This window comes from Sminthopsis crassicaudata, chromosome 1 (genome assembly GCF_048593235.1).
Source record: "Sminthopsis crassicaudata isolate SCR6 chromosome 1, ASM4859323v1, whole genome shotgun sequence".
In the NCBI taxonomy this organism is placed as follows: domain Eukaryota; kingdom Metazoa; phylum Chordata; class Mammalia; order Dasyuromorphia; family Dasyuridae; genus Sminthopsis; species Sminthopsis crassicaudata.
In genome coordinates, this window is record NC_133617.1 from 116,921,980 (window position 1) to 116,945,774 (window position 23,795).

The 23,795-nt window shown below is 38.2% G+C and overlaps 1 protein-coding gene across 1 annotated transcript in view; it reads left to right on the forward strand.

The window, feature by feature from the left end:
• SAMD12 (sterile alpha motif domain containing 12) overlaps window positions 1-7,925 on the forward strand; it is a 480,071-nt gene extending 472,146 nt beyond the window's left edge. The window contains exon 5 of the mRNA XM_074266561.1: window positions 7,029-7,925. Within this exon, the coding sequence (XP_074122662.1) occupies window positions 7,029-7,051 (23 nt within the window). The 3' untranslated portion in view covers window positions 7,052-7,925. The remainder of the gene's footprint in view (window positions 1-7,028) is intronic.
• Window positions 7,926-23,795: the final 15,870 nt, after the last annotated feature.

Sequence of the window (23,795 nt, forward strand, 5' to 3'; positions counted from 1 at the left end):
ACCACATGCTGTTGGAAAAATGGCATTGATGGATTTATTTGAAATAGGGTTGTCACAAACCGGGGGGAGGAAGGGAGGGAAAGAGAGGGGGAAGAGGAAAAGGAAGAGAAGGGGGAGAGAGAAGGGCAGGCTTCCGTAGGGTCTACCAGAAACAAAAGGGTCCATGGTGAAAAAAAAGATTAAGAAATCCTGTCCTGAATTATGTAAGTTGAGGGAACTATAAACAGAAAGCAGAATAAAGTAAAATTCAATAAATGAGTTATGCCTATATTACCTGGAGAAGCCTGGAGGTATACATCCTCTTAATGGTGCTTTAACTAGTTTTTTGTTGATTTCCAAAAGTATTTATTAAATGTTTATGTATAATGCAGTATGCTAGGTACTAGGGGAGAGGAAAAAGATATAGAAACATAGATATAAATTTATGGATATTTGGGTTCAAGTTCTATTTTTGATACAGCCTGGCTGCGTGACCCTGGGCAAGTCACTTAACTCTCAATGTCCCCAGGCAATTTTCTAAGTCCCTAAATTGCACAAAATATATTAAACTTTATTCCTCTAGCTCCTCAAAGCCTTATATTGATTGGACCTGTGATTTCATCAGTAAAGGGAGTTCCAGTGAGGAACTTCTGAGAATAATACAAACTCTTTGTAGCCTTGGAAGTTGTCTGGGACTCAGAAAGGCTAATATATAAAACACTAACTCCCTGTCTCTGTGTTTTATTCTGTTGTTCAGTCATTTTTAAGTCATGTGCCTCTTCATGACCTTATATGGAGTTTTCTTGGCAAAGATATTGAAGTTGGCCATTTCCAGCTCATTTTACTGAGGCAGACAAGTGACTTGCCTAGGGTCACACAAGTACTAAGTGTCAGAGACCATATTTGAACTCAGGAATATGAGTTATCTAACAGGCCTGCCACTCTATCCATTACCTGCCAATGCGAATCTTACAGTCATTTGAATAAGGGAAGCGCTTGACCCAAGTCAGGAGCCTGGGTTCCAAACCTAGCTCTCAAAGCCAGCTTACTAGTTAAATGTCTCTTCTCTCCTTTGGATTCCAATTTCTTTCTCAGCAAACTGATAGGAATATAGAAGGAACTATTAAAAACTCCCCAAAGTGCTATTAGGTACCTAGGGGATCAAGAAAGGCTTTGGGGTACAGGTAGAATTAAAGGGATAAAAATTCAGCTGGTGTGGACTTCTAGCAAAAGTAAAAGCATGGTGAGCCTGGGGCAAGTCCAGGAGAGAAAGGTAGAGTGTGACTGAATTGGATATACAAGGAGGCTTCAGGAAATTTATCTGGTTAAACATTGAAGAAAAGGCTTGACCTACCTAACCTATATCAGATTGCTTACTGTTTTGGGGAGGGGGAAGTAAGGAAGGGATGAAGAAAATTTTAGAACACAAAATTTTACAAAAATGTATGTTGAAAATTATCTTTATATGTATTTAGAAAAATTAAATACAATTTTTAAAAAAAGGCTTGGCCTCTAAGACTTCTGCTTTTTGTTTATAGTTCCCTCAACTTACATAATTCAGAACAGGAGTTCTTCATCTTTTTTGCACCATGGACCCATTTGTTTCTGATAAACTCTGGAAAACTATGGATCAACTGAGCTATGTAAAGGACTCTGAAAACTTGAAAATGCTATACGATAGCACTGTTAATTATGGACTCACTCTCAGAATTATTACAATCATTTGGCCCCTTCTCAGAATGTTTTTAAATCCAAACAACCTTGCTTACTCTGCCCACATTGCCTGAAGGCCAGGGCTCCTGCCTTTCACCTCTCCTCCAAGGGTCTCTAGCCCCTTAATAGGGAATAAGGAATATACATTTTTCTACCATTGAACTCAAGCTCCAGTAACTGTTTCCTCATTTTTAAGGATCTCTGGAATCCCTTTTCCATTCAACCATGTAATAGTATAAAATAGTTGGCTTTTTCAAAGTGATATTTACCCCCAAAGACAGCTAGGTAGCAAAATAGATGGAGTACTGGGCTTGGAATCAGAAAGATTTGTCTTTATGAGTTCAGATTGGTTCCAGATACTTATTAGCTGCATGATCCTGGGTAAGTCACAACCCTGTTAGTCTTCATTTCTAAACATGAGCTGGAGAAGGAATGGTAAACCTCAGTATTTCTGCCAAGAAAAGCCCAAAATGAGCTCACAGAGTCAGACCCAACTGAATAACAATAGGAAGAAAATATATACACACTTCCCCCATTCGCCCAGCACTTGGGGAACATGATGCTCCCTTACACCACCTCAATGTCAAGGGAGTGAAGAGGGATTAGATTTACTTCTTAACTCAGTTCCTAAGTAACATAGTCCCACAAAGTTCCAGAAGACTGAATGCTAGTACTCGGAAAGTTTTTCAGAATTACCATGTAATGCTAGCAGCAACATCCAGCTTGAAATCCTGTTTCCAAACTAGCCACAATCCTGCTCCCAGGTTCAGAAACTCTACTACGTGTGCCTCAAACTGAAAAGGACAAAACAAATCAAAATCTCATGCTATTTATTTGGCTAAAGCAAAAATAAAAATATCCATCAATGGAACCACTAGACTAGCAATTGATTTTATGCAAGAAACAGCCAGAAATGCTGGGTTCTCATTAAAAAACTGAACCTCCAGTCTCCATTTGGTACAGAGACTATTTGGACAGCGTCTATACCAAAAGACAGAAACAAAAAAATTTTCCTACCTATGTGGGCCAAGAGTTATTTCTAAAGGAAGCCTCTACAATTGGAGTAACTGATCGTCAGCAAGTAGCTGTCTCCTGCAATCCTGTCAAAATATTCCTCTTTTTCCCACATCTGATAAAGTGAAAACATCTACCTATATATAACAAGACCAAGGAACAGAATTAAGCAGCTTGTAGAACAAAACATAGTGAAAACAGAGATAATGTGAAGAACGGATCATTTCATTCTATTCAACACATAGAAAACGTATGTGCTTTACAGTCAAGCCTTATCTCTAAATAAAGATTTCTCTTCGAAGCCATAGAAGTTGTTCCCCCTTTGATCTCCCAGAGCATACTTCTACCCTTATACAAACTCTCTTCAATATTAAATCCATTGTAAATAAAACTAGATTTAGCACCCTCACTGTCCCCTTCCTGTTCCTTTTCCACCCTCTATTGTAGTTCTTCCCTAAATCCTTAAGTACCCAATACCCTCTTGCTTTCTTCTGCCCTGTCTGCATCTTTAAAGTAAATTAGTTTTCCTTCAATAGGCCATTTTGCCTACTGCTCCACCCCGAATGCCATTTATCTCTTACTGGGTCACTATGGCCTTAGAATTCTTCCAAAACTGATCAATCTGCTGATTATAAAGCCCTCTGTACTTTATAGGGGATTGATCCTGCTTAGGTCAACAAATACAGTCTCATGGCAGAACTATAATCAAAGCTTTTCCATCAAGGAAGAATCTGTCAGAACTAATATTTGTTACTCAGTAGTTTCATTCATATCCAACTCTTCATTTCCCCATTTAGGGTTTTCTTGGCAAAGATATTGAAGTGGTTTGCCATTTCCTTTTCCTGCTCATTTAACAGAGAAGGAAACTGAGGCAAACAGACTTAAGTGATTTGCCCAGGATCAAACGGTATCTGAGACAAATTTGAACTCGGGTCTTCCTCGTTGTAGATCCAGCATTCTATCCACTGCACTATCCATAACTAACAAAATCAACATACTCTTTAAGAACTCAAAGTAGTACAGCACATGTAAGAATTTGTTTTACATGTCAGTGCCAGTTATTTAGAAAGGTTTTGTTTTCTCCAATATCCCCTCTCCTCATGAAAGAAAAACTGGGAGAAATTAATTTTTTGTTCATTGGAGCAGAAATTAAAATTTTTCTATAAGAAAAAGTTTGAGGAACTCATGATTTCATAAAAGCCAGGATGAAGAATCAAGAGGTTTTTCAATTCAAGAAACAGTAAATTCTTCTTGAGTTGAAATACTCAGCACAGTAGAGCAAATAGCAAGCTCAAATCTGACCCATCTCTAACCCATACTGGTTATATAAACCTGGTCTAGTCACCTACCTGTCTATACCTGTGGCAAATAATTTTCATTGATGAAAAGGCATTTCCTCAGATATACCAATGATATCAGAGGTGCAGTCCAAAAAGCAGTTCTGAAGTCTACATTGCATGCTAAATACTATGCAATGTTTTGAGGATATAAAGTTAAAAAAAAAAAACAGAAGTTCTTAATCTGAGGTTCATGAACTTTTTTAAAAATTATAAATATTATATTTTTATTTCTTTTATAATCTTATATATATATTTTTATGAGTTTAAAAACATTATCTCAAGATGACCATAGGATTCGCCAGACTGCCAGGAGGTCCATGACACACACACAAAAAAAAGTTTAGAACACCTGGCTTAGATTATTATAGCTAATATTTATATACTACTTACTATGTGCCAGATACTACGTAAGTGCCTTATAATTATTTCATTGATCCTCACAACAACCCTAAGAGTTAAGTGTTATTATGATCCCCATTTTACAGATGAGGAAACTTTGAGGTACGCAGATGTTAAATGACTTGTCCAGGCTACACAGCTAATATGTCTCTGAAGTTGGATTTGAACTCAGAGTACAGTCTTAGTCACCTCATCTACAGTACCACTCTTCCATCACTAGGCAATACACAATGTATCGTGTCACACACAACACACAATCCACAGTATGATGCCCTACAATCATCAGAAAGAGATTAAATGAAGTGTTGTTTAGAAGTATTTTAATATAAAAATGGCTAAAATTCTACAGGTTGTTTTACTTTGGGGTGAGTCTTTAACCATATAGAAAACTGAACTATTTATAAAAACACACCCTGAGGGTTCTAGATAGCCACGATTTGATTTGTCCTTTTTAAAAAGAGTTTGTTAAATATATTCTTTGTTTGAGGTCTTGTTATCTGGTGTTGATGACAGAAATACTGAATATTTAAATAGTGTTTTTCTTATGTCTTGGGTGATCTTGGTTTCTCAACTGTTTCAAGATAGAGATCTTTTTATGTTTTGTTTTATTTTATTTTTCTACGACCCCCACAGTGTCTAGCCCAAGGCTAAGCATATAGTTGATGATTTGTAAATATATATATTGATTGACTGATCCGGCTAATCAGAGGGAAAAACCAAGAAATCCAGGAAATGCCACCCAAACAGAAGCAGGGAATGACCTGACCTTTTTTTTTTTTTTAAAGGAAAAAAAAAGTTATAATTTTACAATTGGGCATATACTCCAAAAAGGTCAAAAGCAGATAGAGCAAGCTGCTATATATCTATCAAAATATTCATAGCAGCTCTTTTTGTGGTAGCAAAGAACCAAAAACAAAGTAAGTGCCCAGTAATTCAAAAACAGGACAAATTATAATTGATTAATAAAATATTGGTGGACAGAAATAAATAATGGCCATAGATTTAATAACCATCTCCATTCTGAAGACTCTTAGATCTACTTATCTACCCTGTGACTCTTCATCTCTCATCTGCAACTTCCTTTTAAATGATTGAACTGGACCTGAAGGTTCCTAAAATTCAATAGGTCCAAAATGGAATTAATCATCTTTTCCCCCATACCATTCCCCTCTCCTACCTTCCCTCTTACTGTTGAAGGTAGGAATCACTTTGGATTTCTCACTCTCTCTCATCTCCTATATCTAAGCTGTTGCCAAAGTTTGTCAATACAAATACAGATCAAAATACAAAATTTGGCATTCAAAACTCTTCATAACTTAGCTGCCTTCTACCTTTCCAGTCTTCTGACACTTTACTCCCCTGTTCGTATTCTGAGATCCACTAACACTGTGCTCCTGGCTGCTCCTCAAACAAGATCTCTCTCTCAGTGCAAGCATTTTCTCAGCCTGTCCACCATACCTAGAAGGTTTTCCCTCCTACAATTTGCCTACTGAACTGTTGGCTTCCATCTTTTACTTGAAGACTAACCCAATTCCTCATAATTCTAATGCCTTCCTTCTGTTAATATTTCCTATTTATCCTATGCATAGCTTACTCTGATGTTTGCTGTCTCCCCACAGTGTAAGCTCCTTGAGGGAAGGAACTGCCTTTTGTTGCTTTCTGTATCCTCAGCACTTAGCATTGTATTTAATATGATGATGCTTTGTAGGCACATAGTAGGTGCTTAATAAATATTATTGATTGATTGCTAAAGAAATAGAAACAAGACATATGTGTGAACTGGTACAAAGGGAAATCAGGAGAATAATATTCACAACGTACATGAAAAACATACTAAAAGGAAGAAGTAGTTAAAAAAAATCTTTATGGTCCCAGAGTACAGAAATCTTTCATCTGAACAAGGCAAGTAGAAGAGTATAAGGAAAAAATATTGCATCTGCCAGCAGATATTGCCACTGTATGGTTGTTTCTGTTATGGTTTGTTTGAAAAGAGAGTTCTGTTGGACTTTATTTTCACAAATGACAGTGCTATTAAAAGTATCAAAAATTTGTTTTAAAATATGAATTAAAAGTTGCATATTGTACAACTAAAATGATTGATAATGAAGTAGCAATGGATGTAGCAGCAAGCTGAGAAGCTCTGGCATGGGGCTTCTTTTCTTCTTCTATGTATCACTGGAGGGTTTTCCTCTGAGTGACAGTATCTGCCCTCTGGTAGGAAAACCCAATTTAACTGTGCACAGAAGTACATCCCCACTGCCTGTCCCAATCTGATCTCCTTCCAATTGCTTTATTAATGGAAAGAATCACGGAATTAGATGTGACTCCTAGGATTGCGCTAGTCCATCCCTCTGCTTTCAGAGTGGAGCCTGCATCCCCTCAGGAAGATAGGTATCTCCCTTGTTCTTACAGCTCTACATGGAAAATTTTATAGAGTCTCTCTCAGAGACCCCATTCTCGTATTGAGTGCCTTCATCTGGGGCTCAAGGCACTTGTGTTTCAACGGAATAACAGTATTTTACATAAATGTGTACAATGTGAGATAAATGACTTTCCTGATTTTTTTTTTCATTTCTTTTGCAGCCTCAACAGAGGGTTCTCCATAATCATGATTAGCCTCTAAAGCTGCTGTCCTGCCAGTTGATATGAAAGTGGCCACTTCCTCATGAAAAGCCAAAAGAACGGCAGTGCCACAAGATGACTTTGGAGAATTGAAAGATTAACTGAGCTCCAACCACTCAGTCAAGATGATGGGTTTGGGAAAATCCTGGTTTGCCGTGGATTTAAAATGTGGTACATCATCTCCAGTGCTAATTTGTTCCAAGTGGTCATTGACAGACCATTAGCTGGGAAATTGCTTCCAGTTTTCATCACTGTGCATAACTTGAGTTCCTTTTGAGGGATTCTCCGTGCCCTTCACTAGAAGTCCCATTTTAGCATGGCAACTACTGGATTCTTTTATTATGTATGCAGATGGCATGATGTTTTAGGAACCATTACAACAGTTCTGCGATCTCAGTGGAAATGTTCAAATATTACACCCTGATAGGAATGTAAACATGTCTCGTATCTGTTAGTTATGCCGTCTAAAGGTATTCCGTTCAACTATTAAGCACTTTATAGGTGAGCTCTACACAAAAGAATTAGCACGTTCTGTATATGTGAAGAAAAAAAAATCAAGTTGTTCTTTTTTCTTATTTTTTCCCCAAAATCTTGTTCTATTTCTAAGCTGAGATTGTCCAAGACAAACTCCACTATTTACATATCCTTTGTGGTTTGTGATATCTGGGTGTAGATATGGTCGTGATACTGTTAGATTTCATCTCATAATATGTTATTGGAAGACTGTCTTGATTCTAGCCAGAAAGAGAAGAACATGGGGATAGTAGGCAAACCATGGTAATGTAAAGACATTACCTATGATTTTCTTATGCCTGGATGCCCTCATGTTGCCCACAAATATAAACATGCTTATCTGTCCATTGCGCTACTATAAACTTTCTTTTAATCACTAGAAGCAGAGATCTTGAAAACAAGGAGTGGGGTTTCATTTTCATCAGCAACCATGGGTCAGTGCGTAATGAAGGGAAGAGATTTTGGTCATGTCATGTCATGGTTCTTGCTTCCTTTTTTTTTTTTTTAATTTTTATAATTATAACATTTTCTTTAGCAGTACATAGGCATAGGTAAATTTTTTTTTACAACATCATCCCTTGTACTCCCTTCGGTTCCGAGTTTTTCCCCTCCTTCCCTCCACCCCCTCCCTTGGTTGGCAGGCATTCCCCTACATATTAAATATCTTATAGTATATCCTAGGTACAATATATATGTGCAGAACCGCATTTTGTTGTTGTTGTTGCAAAGGAAGGATTGTATTCGCAAGGTAAAAATAATCTGGGATGGTTCTTGCTTCCTACAGAAATATTCATAGGTACCATTACAACAGTTCTGCCGTCTCAGTGGAAATGTTCACAATATTATACCGTTAAGAATGTAAACATGTCTCATGACATATTATGAGCCTAAGAGACTCGTGGCTTCATATTAGAACCTTTTAAAGCAAAAATTACAAAGTGACCCAACTGTATCCCACAAAAAGCAGATGGGAGTCGGTCCCCAGTAGGATTTTTTTCTCATAGATGACTTCTGATCATCTGCCAATTAGTGTTTTTTCTGCTATTTTATTGTCCATTTTTGAAGGATTGTTTTTAGTTGTATTTGAACAAAATCCAGTGATTTCTATCCTTAATCCTTCTTAGAACATCAGAACCCACATGGACCAATATTACTTAGCTGATCCAGATTTGTTTTCTGAAACCTAAAAACCACTATTTGACCAGATTCAAGGATCCAGTAAAGTTTATCTCCAAGGGTTGTCACATGAATACTCATTATCCCAAGCCTAGCTCATACTAGAAAGTGACTTCTTTAAAACCCTAGGTGATAATCTGTAACTGACTCTTCCCTAAGTTTAGCATTTAGAGAGAGATCCAGACCCATGGCCTCCATCTAGTTGATCATATTCCCAAATCTTTTAAGGGGTATAGCTTGTTGAGACTCTCTTAAAATCACCCAGCAAAGGGAAAAGAGATCTTCTTGAAACTCTGGCAAATCAAAGGGAAAAAGATAAACATAAATTTATCAAGAGAGTGCTAAAGAAAGGACCGGTTGAGGAATAATCCCCAAGATCCTCTAGGGACTCTTTCTTCATCACACTACTATTCTCCAAGTAATTTACTATTGTTTCTTCTATGGGAGAATTTACTATTCTCCCAAGTAAATATTAATAGAGGAAAGTATCACTGCAGCCCCAAAAGAGATTTGTTAGAGTGGCTTTGGCGAAAGTTGACTTGTTCTTTTTCCTAAAGTAACCAAATTTGGTCTGATCAGCCCTTTATAATTCTGGTCTTTGAGCAGTATCCTCTACCCCACTTCCCCAGCTGTTACTACTGAGTTGTACCAGTTGGGTTAATTCACTTCAGTTTGCTTATCCTGTCCTGCTGCTTCTCCTGTTGATTTTTTATAATACCCCAACCTCAATTTTCCCCCTTCTCCCAGGGTACACAGCCAGTATTTATAGTATATCTATGATATGGTGGTCCAATTGAGAGCCACCAAACTAAGGCAAGATGGTGCATAAGGGAAGAGAGAGAGGTGGTTAAAAAACAAACATCAATTCCATCCATGCCTTATTCCCAGCTCTTCCCACTCCCAGTTTTCATCTTGTTTCCAGTTTTGTGTTTCCTGGCCACATTATGATAAATACTGTTCATACTCCTTTCCCCCAGCCCCACTCTATCCTATCCATGTGGGTATATATAGCCATCCATTTGGTATGATAGAACAGTAAAACACAGAGTTTGGATGCTACAAAGAAAGACTGCTAGGCTCTCAAGACTTTGTGACATTGTGACTACCCATGGAGCTCCTCCTAGAATCCCTGAGAAAATTGTCTGCTAACTAACATATTTGGCCACTTGCCTCTCTCCTTTAGAATGAATAAAAAGCTGTTGGCATGTTGCCTAGCCCTTTGGCTTTGGGTAAATATAGTCTGAACATTTAGATCAGTCCATTTCCCAGATTGAAGTCTTATTGTCAGAAAGGGATTTTTTTCAAGAATATGAATGCTCAGGGCAGCTAAATGGCACAGTGAATAGAGCACCAGCCCTAGAGTCAGAAGGACCTGAGTTCAAATCCAGCCTCAGACACTTAACACTTACTAGCTGTGTGACCCTGGGAAAGTTACTTCACCCCAAATGCCTCAGCAAAAAGAAAAAGAAGAAGGAAAAATATGAATGCCATTAAGAATAAATCCATTAAGAAAACAAAGCTTCTATTGTTTTTTTTTAAATCTCCCAACTTGTTTCAATTCAAACGTTCTAGATGGATCACTGCTGAGTTGACATTTGTGTGAAGACAGTTACCAAGAGAAGACTTTTATAAATATGTATCAGTACCAAGTACAATGCCATTCATTGAAATGGTTAAACTACTGTTTTTCAGATAGTTGTTCTATCCCAGGAGGGGTTTGAAAAGCGCATCGTTATAAATTCATGGACAGCTTCAATTATGAAGCAACATTGGATTGAGAGACAGAGAAGCCAGGGTCAAAACCTACCCATCACCTGGAGTACATTAGATCAAGCAGGGTCTCATCTGAAAAGGAAGGAGTTGAACATGATGGCCTCTAAAGTTCATTCCAGCTTTAAATCTAGGAACCTGTTACTCAATTTAGGTTTTCTTTCTTTTTCTCCCCAGAAATGCCTCAAAGCAAGGAAGATAGCATCTCCATTATTTTTCTTATGCTCCTAATTCTCCAGAGGGAAGCAAAGGAAAACTTTTAAAATCCAACTACTCATACTCAGCTTTTTTAAAAAGTTGGTGGCAAGAGTGTGTGGAGGAAGGGGACCAGGGAATTGAGCCTGCATAGATTGCAGATGGATAGAGATGGATAGAAACACAGAGAGAGGTGGCCAATGGTCTTATAAATTTTTAACATTCACTTTTCCAATTTTTCAAAACCTATCCCACATCTTCCTATGAATAAGCACACTTACACCCACCACTGTAGGGGAAAATATATTCTTGAGAATGAACAGACATGAATAATTATTAGAATCTCTAGGGTGCCAAGAAGAGGTTTGAAAAAAAGAAATTAGCTAACTTTCACTAAGAAACTGAATTTAAATTGAAAAGATTGCATAATTTTACAAATGCACCCTGAGGATCTCAGACCTCAGAGACTTCTTCTACATGTCCTACAGGGATCTCAAAATTCCCCTAAGGGCCAAGAAGGACAGACTGGACAATTATGATTGTGCAACAGACATTTTTAGCTCACTATTGGACTGGCTGAGTCCAATTGTCTTTAGTTTTATAGAAAATACTGAAATATACTTTAACACCCTAGAGAACAAGGAATATCAACCTTATTTGAGAAAATATGCCAAAATGGAAAACGTCTAATGGACTTCCCCACCCACACCCTATTACCTGGTAATGCTTTTTTCTTTCTTTCTTTCTTTTTTTGTGTATGTCTGCAAATGTCACAATTGTTTTAATGAAAAATCATAACGTCTTACAGAACAGAAATTTGCAAGATCCTATTACTTCTTTGGCTCTGGTAATCCCCCTTTTCCCAAGTGTATTAGCAAGCTCATTCTGTGCAGTTTTCCTCCATATTGTTTATAATAATTTTGTTATTTGACAACTAGACTTAAAACTGATGCAGACACTTAAAATATCTAATTTTTGAAAATGACACTAAAGACACTTTTTATTTACCCCTTCCCAGGTTCACAGTATATTCCCACCTCACCCCCATTCTTCTCTTTCTCCTTTTCTGTCTTTCATGAGGTTGTGGATAGACTTCAATTATTTGATACCAAGTTCAAACATAAAAAAAAAATCCCATTCCAATAAATAATACCTTCTTGCATTCAATGGCAGAGGAGGGTGATAACCGAACCATTTTGGTACATCAACTTCCATCTCTGGAACTTGACTTTGAATCAATCAATCACCAAATAGTCATTAAGCCAGAGTTAGGCCCTAGACTAGGCCTGAGAATCCAAATACAAAGAATGAAACAATTCCTACTTATAATCAAAGGATCCTAATAAAAGTAGAGAAGGCCAGGAGGTGAGGTTCAGCTACATTTCTAGGACAGACCACTCACACTTTCTTAATCCCCTTACTTCTGTCTCATCTAGGTCTCCTGTCACCACAAAATTTCATGAACTTAGTTTTACATAACATTACCCCAGGCTCCCCAGAAATGCCTCAAATCAAGGAAGACAGCATCACCATTATTTTTCTTCTGCTCCTAATTCTCCAGAGGGAATTTTAAAATCCAACCATTCACACTCAGCTTTTTTTAGAAAGTTGTAAATTGCTCGAACTCTTGTGATTAGTGAAAAGTAGATGATTCCATTGAAATTCTAATTCAAGTGTTTGGAAAGAGTGATGTTTGCCACCTTACTGGATCTTTATTATTACTTTCTCCATGACCCAAAAATTCTGAGATAAGGCTTGTGAGATTCTTAAGAAATTTACAAAGGAAGTGACCTTCAGGTACCTACAGGATTTGGTCTTCATGCCCTCCAGAAGGATGACTGGAGAATGGCTAATTGTCCATACAGTTGGACTAAGACAGAAGATGAGATGGTTTGTAAAAGATGATTGAAATGTGTTTCACTGGTCATGAAGTAGAATATTACTTTTGAGATACCACTTGTTCATTTTTAATGCCATATTAGTTATTGATCATTAATTGAAATGGTAATTTGTGTGGAGAATAACTTCCCCCTCCCATATTTCAAAGGCTTTTAAAATTCCACTCATTAAGAACAAAAGAAATATTGCTGGTTTCAAGCAGTTTCCCAGACTTTTTACCACAATGAGTCAAATTTAGGATTGAGCTGGTGGTTTCTATCACAATACAAATCTCTTTACACTATATGGTGGGGGGGGGGGAGGAGAGGAGAGAAATGAGCTTTAGATTTTTATTTTTAGAATAAAGAAAGTATCTTTCTTGATTTCCTTGAGGAGAATAAATAAAAGTCTGATTTTGTGACATAATCTTTATTGTAACAGGAGATTCTTCCGGAAGCTGGTGGGTTGGGCTTCTCAGGCTATTTATTTTCCAATCCTGCCCTTTCTCTCCAACAGTCTGACTCCACCTGCCTTCTTCTGTCTCCTTCCAAGATGTTAGCCAGTCTCAGTTAAAAAGATTAGCACCCATAAGATAAGCTACACACACACACACACACACACACACACACTCTTGTAGAATCCACTTCAGTGTAATGTGTTGCTGTAGCCAATGAGATCTGGATACCATCAACCCCCAATTGTAACGTGCTCTCCTGGCAGTTACAATTACTAGTCTGTCCTAGACCCACCAGAGCACCTTTGACCACTGTCCTTTGCAGTGTGAGCTCTACCCGGCTCGCCTCCTCTGAGGCCTTCTAAGGTCTCTGGCCACAATCTCTTGAATCTATAGCTTAGTAACCGGTAGCGCACCCAAGAACAACCACATGTAATCTTAAAAGCCTTTATTATACCTACTCACATAATGCCCTAACTGATGCCCTGACTTGTTGGTTCCCTGGTGAACACCTGGTCAGAAGACCCATGTGTTCACTACCAAAATCCTTACCTCTTTCGGCTACCCATCTTGGCTTGGCCACCCAGCTAGGGAGCCAGGGTGAACAGCAGGAGGTTAAAGAGGGCGGTTGCTGCCTGCAGTGGGCTTATATAGGGCCTGTGAGGTCACACACACAGCCAATCAGCGAGAGAGTCACCCATTACAAAACTATCTCAATATGGCCAGGATCCCGCCCAAGGGCAGTCCTAATATCCACAGAAATTACTTCTGGGCCTCAATCCCGATGCACTGTGTCCGCCCATTTAAAGGGCCCTTACACCCAATGATTATTCTTCACCACAATTAATATTTTATTTGTTTCATTTACACTGAAAAACAAAAATAAAACTATGTTCTGGACTTGCTGAAGTCTCAGGAGTAGCATTTGCCAATTCCCACTTTCATGCTCATAGTAAACATTTGAAAGAAAAGTCTTGATGGTTTCCTCAGCATATCTGAGAAAGTTTTTAAGTATGCCGCTCAATTCCTGCCCATATTTCGAAAGGCAACTCTTTGGGGGTAGGGATATCAAAGGCTACATAACTGGATCCTTATTGAACAATGTTAACTTGAGGTGAGTTTTTTTCCCCCATTCTTATTCAACTCTTACCTTAAACCTAAAAGGATGGGAGGTTGGTCTCCATGGAGTGGCTATTAATTCTAACCAGAAAGCCCAGCCAGGAGCCATGGGTTCCAGTTGCTTTAATTCATATTCAGGCAATTTTAAAAACCTCTTTGGGTTTCTGGATGATTATTCTACTACTAGTCTCCCTTCCTCCACCAATAGGAAAAAAAAAACTGCCCTTACAAGGTTATATATGCGGCAGCTGTGGTTTGGCCAGTGAAGGCATCTTACATTGCAGAAAGCTGAATAATGCTGGGAGATTGACCGTGCAGGCTTGGAACTGTGTCCTACATCCCAACCATAATTCTATCAAGAGCTATACTTCCATTTAAGTGACATCTGGTCCCAAATATTTTGAAGTGAATTCTACTGAAAGTCATCATAGTGCCTGGAATTGTGCTACTAGAGACCTGTGAAAACAATTCCCAGTTAGTCCAACTATTTAATATCATTAGCCTCTATATTAAATAGCTTTACACAAAATTTTAGAAGAGATCGATATCATAGCAAAACTGCATATTAGCAATAAAGAGCACCTGAGAAGAGACAGTATTGATCCATTGTGGTTTCTAGGCTTAGGTTTATTCTTAGAACTTTGGGGGGGGGGGGGACAACATAGCTAGAAGAAATGGAAAGAATATATCTTGAAAACAGAAACATGAAGCTAGGGAGCCAAAGATAGGGATCCAGTCCCAGCTTCATCTTTTACTGAAAAAACGTAGGCAATAATTTAAACTCCATAGGCAGTGATTCCCTTTTTTTTTTTTTTTTTTTGCTTAGGCTATTGGGGTTAAGCGACTTGTCCAGAGTCACACAGCTAGTAATTACTAAGTGACTGAGGCTGGATTTGAATTCGAGTCTTCCTGACCTCAAGGCCAGTTCTCTGTCCACTGAGCCATCCAGCTGCCTTTAGAAACCTTCCCACTTAGCAGGCTTTTCCTTTTCATGAGGACCAAATGAGACAATATACGAATATCATAGTGTGATACAAACACAAGGTATTATCAGTATAATCTGAGTCGAAGACTCCATGAAAATATAATGTCATGAAACAATGCCTATTTCTTCTGCTTTATGCCTTATGACCCCCACCCACTATCTCGATCACATCACCACCCTTTGGGAGTTAAACCAGGAAAGAAAGGAGTGATCCACATGTCCCACAACTATCTGATTTGCCAAATGAGATTCGTGCTGTCTTATGAATTCCAAAGACTGAGGCAGTCATCTGTCATCCCGACTCCATTTCCCAATACATCTCGCACTCTTGTGAACTAGCCAGACAAAGGAGAGAGCTTGGATTTGGCTTTTTTCACAGGTTTTTGATCCCTGCATTGCTGAAGAGCAGAAGTAGGTAGTGGACAAATGGAGGGTAAGGAATCAGCTCGTTCTACCCTGAATTTCTGTCCATTAGCCACCATCTCGTAGTGTGGGTTCTGAGGAAGGAAGGAAAGCTCCCACCATGTGAAGTGAATTGCAGGCCAGGAAAGGCTTCTGTAACATCGGGAAGCAAACCAGTGAAAACTGCTCACTCCCTTTTCGGTAAACTGCATGCCCGTGCTTGTGTGCAGGAGCACACGTTGTCAGCTAGGTTTAGTAAGTGTACTTTGTAACACCATAGCCCTGTGTAGGTCAGACCTTTTTCACAGCTTCTATAAGTATACTATAAGCCAGCACCTGCATCAGCTTCCTGAGAAGGGTTTGATAAACAGGTATTTTCTTTTTTCATCCCCCACAACTGTTTCCTCCCCTTACACCATAATACTATATCTCTGTAGACATCCAAATAGAGTGATAACATCGAGTGCCTTTCTGATGGGCATATATTGTATTCCCCTAGGAACCCCAGGGGCAAAAAATGTACAGAAAACCTTGTTTTTCCCGAATATGAGAATGGTTACACATCATTTAACCTGTCCATTTCCATATTTAAGTGGCTGTCAACATGTTAATGCCCATTGATTCACTGTTCTAGTTTTTGATTTTTTAATTGTTTTCAACTATCTTTAGAAAGAGTTGATGGGGAGGCAGGCATTCTCTTTAAATTGAGTTAAATGAAAATTTTCAAAGTTTATTGTTTTTCCTCTCTGGTGTCCGTGGGCATGATCTCTAGCAGACTTGGAAATCTGCTTTATCATTTTGTATACTTGACAATTTTGTACTCCGCATTATTTGACTTCATATGTGCATGGCAATGTATTAAAACACAAAATTTTTATTACAGTGTAAAAAGTGTTTCATTTCTGGTTTTGAACAAATATTCTTGGAAAAATCACATTAAACTTTTCATTTATGTTTTCTTCAGATCATCAGCTTTTCAAGGGAAAAAAAAAGTTACTGCATTTCTCTTTTTCTGTGTTAGTTAATGATGCAATTCATGATGGAAAATTGTCCTCAATTATGCTGTGTTTCCTGCAGAAATAATATATGTGAAATGGATCTATGGCCTCACTCCAGTTCCTCCTAGTACACAGACTTCTCCAGCACAACTGGCATTATCTGTACTGAGCTTGAAAATCTTGGTTTGATACTAGATGGTGGGAGAAAAAACCTCAACAAGCTTTACACTGGAGAGGAGAGTGGGGGAGGTGGGTATTTGAAGGGCTGAGATTAAGTCTTAGAACCAGAATCTTGTTAATGACAAGATCCATAACAATAGCTAATATGGACAGTATCTCCTTTGATCCTCACAACAAATGAGGTAGGGACTATTTTTATCCCCATTCTACTGATGAGGAAACTGAGGCTGAAGGAGGTGAAGTCAGTTCCCAGGGATACAGAGCTAGGAAGTGTCTGAGGATTAGAACCCAGGTGTGGCTAATTCCACTTACATTTTCTATTGTGTCACTCAGCTGGGAAAAAGTCCCTCTGAAATCCTGGTTTGCCATGGGTTTTAAAATATGGTACATCATCTCCAGGGCTAATTTGTTCCAAGTGGTCATTGATAGCATTTATTTAGCACCTATTGTGTAGGGTAGGGCAGGATAGCTGGGTGGGTGAAGTGCCAGGCCTGGAGTGAGAGAAAGCTGAATTCAGATCTAGTCTCAGATACTGTGTGAAACTTTGGGGAAAGCCATGTAACCCTTCTGTGCCCAGTTTCTTCTTCTCTAAAATAAACTGGAAAAGGAAATGGCAAATCCCTCCAATATCTTTACCAAGAAAAAAGTAACCGAGTCAGATATGACAAAATATGATAAAACAGCAATATGTAAAACACTGTACGGGGTAAAAATACAAACGTGAGGTGGTCCCTACTTTCAAAAAAGCAAATATTCTGCCAGGAGATGTAACATGTTCATGAACAAGAACACTATTGCTGCTGCGGCTACTGTCACTAACTACTGCAACAGAGATGATGATGATGACCACCACCACTAATAATAATAATTAGTATTCATATAGAGCTTTAAAACAGGTAAAGCATGTTATCTCATTTGATCCTGACATTTCCATAAAGCTTTAAGATCTGCAAAGCACTTTACAAGTATTACTTCATTTGATTTTCACAACCACCCAGTAAGGTTGGGTGCTATTATTTTTTTCCATTTTACAGATAAAAAGCATTCAGGAAGGTTAAATGATTTGCTCAGAGTCACACAGCTGAGTTTTTGAGGTGAAATCAGAGTTTGGGGCTGTCTGCCTTTAAGCCCAGTGCTGTTTTCAGGATACCACTAAGTATATATACAAAATCAGTAACAACAACAGGGTACATCAAAATCAGGGCTGTTAAGCAACTTTCCTGGTTGAGAAGCCATATGACAAAAGGATTTTGAAGTCATTTAGACTGTTAGCTCCTCTCTCATGTGTATATCTATATCCCCCAAATATAGCTGTATGCACATCTGGATAAAATAGACTCTGCTTACCTTTGACTATTTGGAATGCACTTTGAAAAATCAAGAAAGAAGATATTTAGACAAGGTAACATTATTCTTCTTTGGAGAAAGAGCAAATATTAATTCCCTCAAGAATTTAGCATCCAATTTTTGAAAAAAGACCAATCACACCACCAGTGTTCCTTTCTCCCTCTGTAATTCATTTCAGAACAGTTTCCATAAAAAGCTAGGATCATAAGGTGAAACAGGAAGCAAACCACAAACTTAGAACAGAAAATAAATTACAAGTGATTGGAGTTTATTATGAAAAATTGAGGGAGGGGTAGAGAGCATCCATAGCCACCAATAAGTATGGAATCTAATACTGGATTAAGATCAGTGCCAGTCTTTTTTGAAAGATGTAATTTGAGAGGTATTCTCTGTGATTTGGAGCAGGTAGATGGCTGGGTAGATAAAGTGCTGGCCTGGAATAAGGAAAGTGAGAGTTCAAATACAATCTCAAGATATTTGCTTGCTGTGTGATGTTGGGCAAATCACTTAACCTTATTTGCCTCAGTTTCCTGATCCGTAAAAATGATTTGGAAAATGGAATGACAAACTATTTCAGTAGCTTTGCAAAAAAACAAAAAACAAATGGGGTCACAAAAAGTTGAACCCAACTGGGAACAACTGCTACTATTTACTGTTATTATTTCAAAATATTCTATTAAAACAGAGTCCCAAGATGGTTAACACCATAAATCTACCTGAAAATATCTTAAGACAGGTGATGAGAGTCAACAATAGGGCTCTGAGTTAATAACATGGAAAATAGGCCTTTGGCTGCTAGCTTCTCACCTTCTGAGTAGGATCAAAGACTAGAAAAACTAGAAAGGGATTTAAATGGTATCTAGTCCAATGTGAACCCTGAGGTCCAGGGACTTTGAGTGACTTGTTGAAAGACATGCAATTAAGTTAATAAGTGGCAAAGTCAGGATTTGATACAAGTCCTGGGCCTCCAAATTCAGTTTTCTTTTCACTTCATCATATAGTTTCTGAAAGGAGAGAGAGTGACCTGAAGAAAAAAGGAAAAGAGGAAGCATCAATCTTTACCAAAGATAAACTGCTTATTTATCAATTTTGCTGAAGGTTGTCCTGTTAAAATTAACTTTACAATGCTTTCCTATTTCTGGCCCCAAATGGTTAACATTTCTAGAGATAAATTATTGGGAACACACACTGCCCTTGTTTTTGTTGTTTTTGTTTTTAATCATTTTCAGGCATGTTCAACTCTTTGTGACCCTTTTTTGGGGAAAAGGAGGAGATTTCTTGACAAAGATACTGGAGTGATTTGACATTTCTTTCTCCACCTTATTTTAGAGATGAGAAAGCGGAGGCAGAATTAAGTGACTGGTCCAGGGTCACACAGCTAGTAAGTGTCTGAGGCTTGTTTGAACTCAGAAGGTCCTGTCTCCTGTCCTGCCCTCTATTTACTGGGCCACCTAAATGCCCAATGTACTTGTTACTCCCTGCATGTAAAAACTCAATTAACTGATTCTCCAAACAACATACATTTCCTGATTTGATTTTTAATGGTAATCAAATATGAACTGAATAAGAAAAAAGTAAAATTCAATGTTAAAATAGAACTTTGTGCCTCTCTATTCACTGCTTCGAGACTGACAAAGGAGAGTGTGTTCTGTACCTTTTATTCTTACAGGTATTGTGGTAATAGATGCCTTACTGGGAAAACAACTTTGCCCCAAATTTGAGCATCCATGAATGTTAGAAAAGGAATGGACATTTCCCTATTTCTATGGAGATAGTGGCAAGAATATGTTTTAGAGGTAATCTAGCTCCTCCCCTCATTTTTTAGATGAGAAAATTGAGAGCCAGACAAGTAAAATCACTTGCCTGATGGCCTTCAGATAGTGAGTTGGAAAGCCAACAGTCAACCAAAAGGGATCCCAAAGGCTATATAACAGAATATTCTCATTTAAAATAAGAGGAAAATAAAGTCCAGGGAGATGAAATACTTGATCATGGGAACAGGGATTTGAACCTGGGTCCTCTGCCTCCAGTGATAGTGAGAAGGATTTTCCACTGTACCACATTGTATTTCATGGTCCCAGAAGGAGGGTCTACCAGCAAGAACAAATGTTAATTTCTCACTGCCCAAAAAAGCAAATCCCTCTTTAAAAAAAAAATGGGACTCAAGGGAGATAAAAGAAAGAAGTTCATATAGACATAGTATGGAAAAATAGTAAACCATATCAAACTTGACATTTTCAGTGTTTTTCTGTTGGCAACAGCTGGTTCAAACACAAGCTGCAGCCCTTCCTTGCCCATGAGGACTAGAAAAGGCGGAATCCAGCACCTCCCTTTCGGAAGGTTTTCCAAAGACTCCCAAGAGAACTTAGCTTAGCATTTTGAATGCCAGTGTGTATGTGTGTATCTCTGTCTGTTTCTGTGTGTGCTGGGTTAAAACAGACGGCGGGGACTTACAAGGCCTGTGTTCTGTTTCTGTCAAGTTGACTTGCTCTTTTGACCTCATACATGACAGATCAATCCATGCTTCTGCTTTCCCTCTTATTTGTTTACAATTCATTCTGAGACTGGGTGAATTATGTTGCTACATAACTAGAGAATAAGATGTTATTGTTCTGTCTCTAAGATATTCATTATTTGTTGCAGTTTGGGGCTTTTTTGGTTTTGTTTTGTGTTTCAAAAGAAAGGGAGAAGTCTTAAGAGAAATAGTCTGGAATAGTATGAAATAATGGCCCGCTAATGAGTACAGAATTTAACTCCATGTAGAGACTTTTTTTAACCAGGGTTCAAAAATATTACTAGAAATGAATTGACCCTCAAATAGAGACCATGCTCTTCTTATGAGCTGTTTGGAAATAGCACAAGCTTGATTCTATCACAGCCTTTCCATAGAATCTTGAATAACTCTCTGAAGTCTCTTCCTTCTTCATTTGTAAGGCAGTGATGTAGAGAAGTCGAAGGAACAGACTGAAAGGAACTGAATGTAAATTATGAAAAAAAATTGTGAACTTTCTCAGGGCTGTGGTTGAAGAATCTATAGAATCTATAATCTGAGGGAATAGCATGTATACAGGTATATGCAAGTGAGTGTGTGTGTGTGTGTGTATGTGTACACATATACATCCAGTCCCTGTGGAAGAGCAAATGGAAAGCAGATCTTAGAACCAGGAAGTCCTGGGTTTGAGGCCCCTCTCTGATACACACTACCTGTGTGAACGTGAACCAGTCATATGATCTGGAGATGCTCTAGGATAAAAGACTGGATGATACAGAGGAGGTGATGACCTTCGTTGATAGATGGAGTTTTGTCATCCTATAGCTCCTTAATGCTTACTAATGAAATCATGTCCAGTCCTTATATCTATCTACTGAGCATTTTTCTTACAAAAAGTTTCTTTTGTTTTTGGTGAAAAAGAAAGCAAATAGAACCATTCTTTCAAGCACTGATGCTTACATCTACCTTGAAAAACAAATCGGTGTTAATATATTTTCTCCAAATTGACCCTTTTGGTTCTCTATAGACTATTGTGGCAAGTAAGCATTTTTTTTTTGCCATTGCTGTTAAGATTTTAAATACAGCTTCCCTTTTTCCCCTTTCTTTGACTGGCTTAGTTTTGTGTGAATATTTTCAGTAGTGAAAAATCAAATGTGTATGAACCATCCTCACTAGGAACTAGTCTCTGGCTAGGAGTTAGAGAGTTTCTCTCCACTTCCCAGCTGCACTTCTGCCACTGTGAGTGGTCTTCATTCTTCACAGTGATATATTCCTTGAGAATACAATTCTTATAATTCCCAAGTAAGTGCCTATGGTTGGATTTCCCCACCCTTAGCATTCAGAGCATAGCCACATATTCTTCAAATGTCACTATTGGGAGTCAGGGGGACAGCTCCTGGCCTGGAACTACCACACTGGAGTCCTTGGTAAGATAGAGGAAGCTGCTTTCATTCCAGGAGGGGAGATAATGACTTTATGAACCATCCAGTCTGACCAAGAGAGGCAGTCCCTTTGTGAAGGGGCATTTTAAAGCCATATTTTTCCTTCAGAAGTTTAAGAGTGGGAAGCTGATAACCAAATGCAGAGTTCACAGCTAACTAGCAAAGTTGGTCAGAGTCAATTTATAGGATTATCTGCAAATTCACAATCTACAAATTACTGCAATCAGTCAATTTGTTACTTATATGCAAACAGTAACAAGAATATGCTTTAGAGGTAATCTAGCTCAACCCTCTTATTTTGCAAGTGAAGAGACTAAGGAATAAATAAGTAAAATTACTTACCTGATGATCCACAGGTAATAAATAGGAAAGCTAAGAGTCAACTCAAGTTATATAAATCCTTTCTGGAACAAAGAGAAAAGCTAGAAGAAAGTTGTTCCCATACACTTAGTCAAATGGAAACAGGATATCACCAAGGCAGAGCAATCAGAGCTCTGGTCCTGGACACTAAAAATTAGTGTGCTGACATCTCTTGTAGTCCTCTAGCAAATAAAATGACTATGCTTAGCACCTAACTACCAAGAATAACTATATATACATATATATGTTACATAAAATCATATGATAGATAGATAGATAAACAAGCTACTAGATGGCATGCTTCCTCTTCCAAATCAAGCATGGTCTCATTCCAAACTACCCTTCCCCTACAAACCACCTCATAGCATCCCATGAACTCCATCCCCCAATAAGGTAATGCTGTTTTGTCTCCCACCCATGTGTCCTTAGATCTGATATTTCTTTCTGTTTCCTATAGGACCAATAATATTGTTATTGTTCTCTCATTCCTAAACACATATGAATTAGTTGGTTTTTCCCTAAAAGATAAATTAGGCATTTGATTGGCTCAGTGGTAAGGTTCAGGCTATATTTTCCATTCTTTGTGGCCTCTGACCTTATTGATATGACATCCAACACCAAAGAGGCTCCCAAAGGATGTTGGGCACTTTAGATTTATAACTATCCCAAAACTATGTAATTTCACTATACTTGGCCATGGAGTAGACATGTTTCCACATGGAGTGAGGAAAGAGAGAATGTAGCAATTTTACCTGTTAAGTGCTACTGTATTCTTGTTAAATGATCTTCCTATGTTACGGGTAAGTAACTATTCAATGATCTCAAGTACCCCATTTCCTTATTGAATCTGAGCTAAGAGGATACAGCCCTCTCAGGGTCACTCTTAACATCCTCCTAAGTGAGTTTATCTTCAAAACTTGATGTGAGGGCATATTTCACACTCTTTGTTGCTGGGTGACAAAAATTGCTAGTTATATCTTTGAACTCACTCAGCTGAGTTATATGAACTCTAGTTTTGTTGTTAGCAGGTTAGATTGCTTGTTTTTAGCATCAATCAATCAAACATACAACAAAGCATTATTGAGCACTATCTACATTCAGGCCACTTCTAATTGCTATGAAGGCCACAAAGATGCATAAGATGCTGACTTTGGCTTTAAAGAGTTTATTCTCTAGATGGGGAGTTCAAAGGCCAATGCATAAAAAATCAGCTGATAAATCAAGAAAGTGCATGCTAAGTCCCCATGTGTAACAAAGACAATTGTTTGGTTAGAGGCCAATGGTTAGAGCTCTAAACCTGAAGGAGGAAGACTTGAGTTCCAATCAGCCTCCGATATTCATTGGCTGTGTGATCATGGGAATTCACTTAACCTTTGTTTCAGTTTTCTCATTTAAAGTAGGAATAGAAATAAAATGAG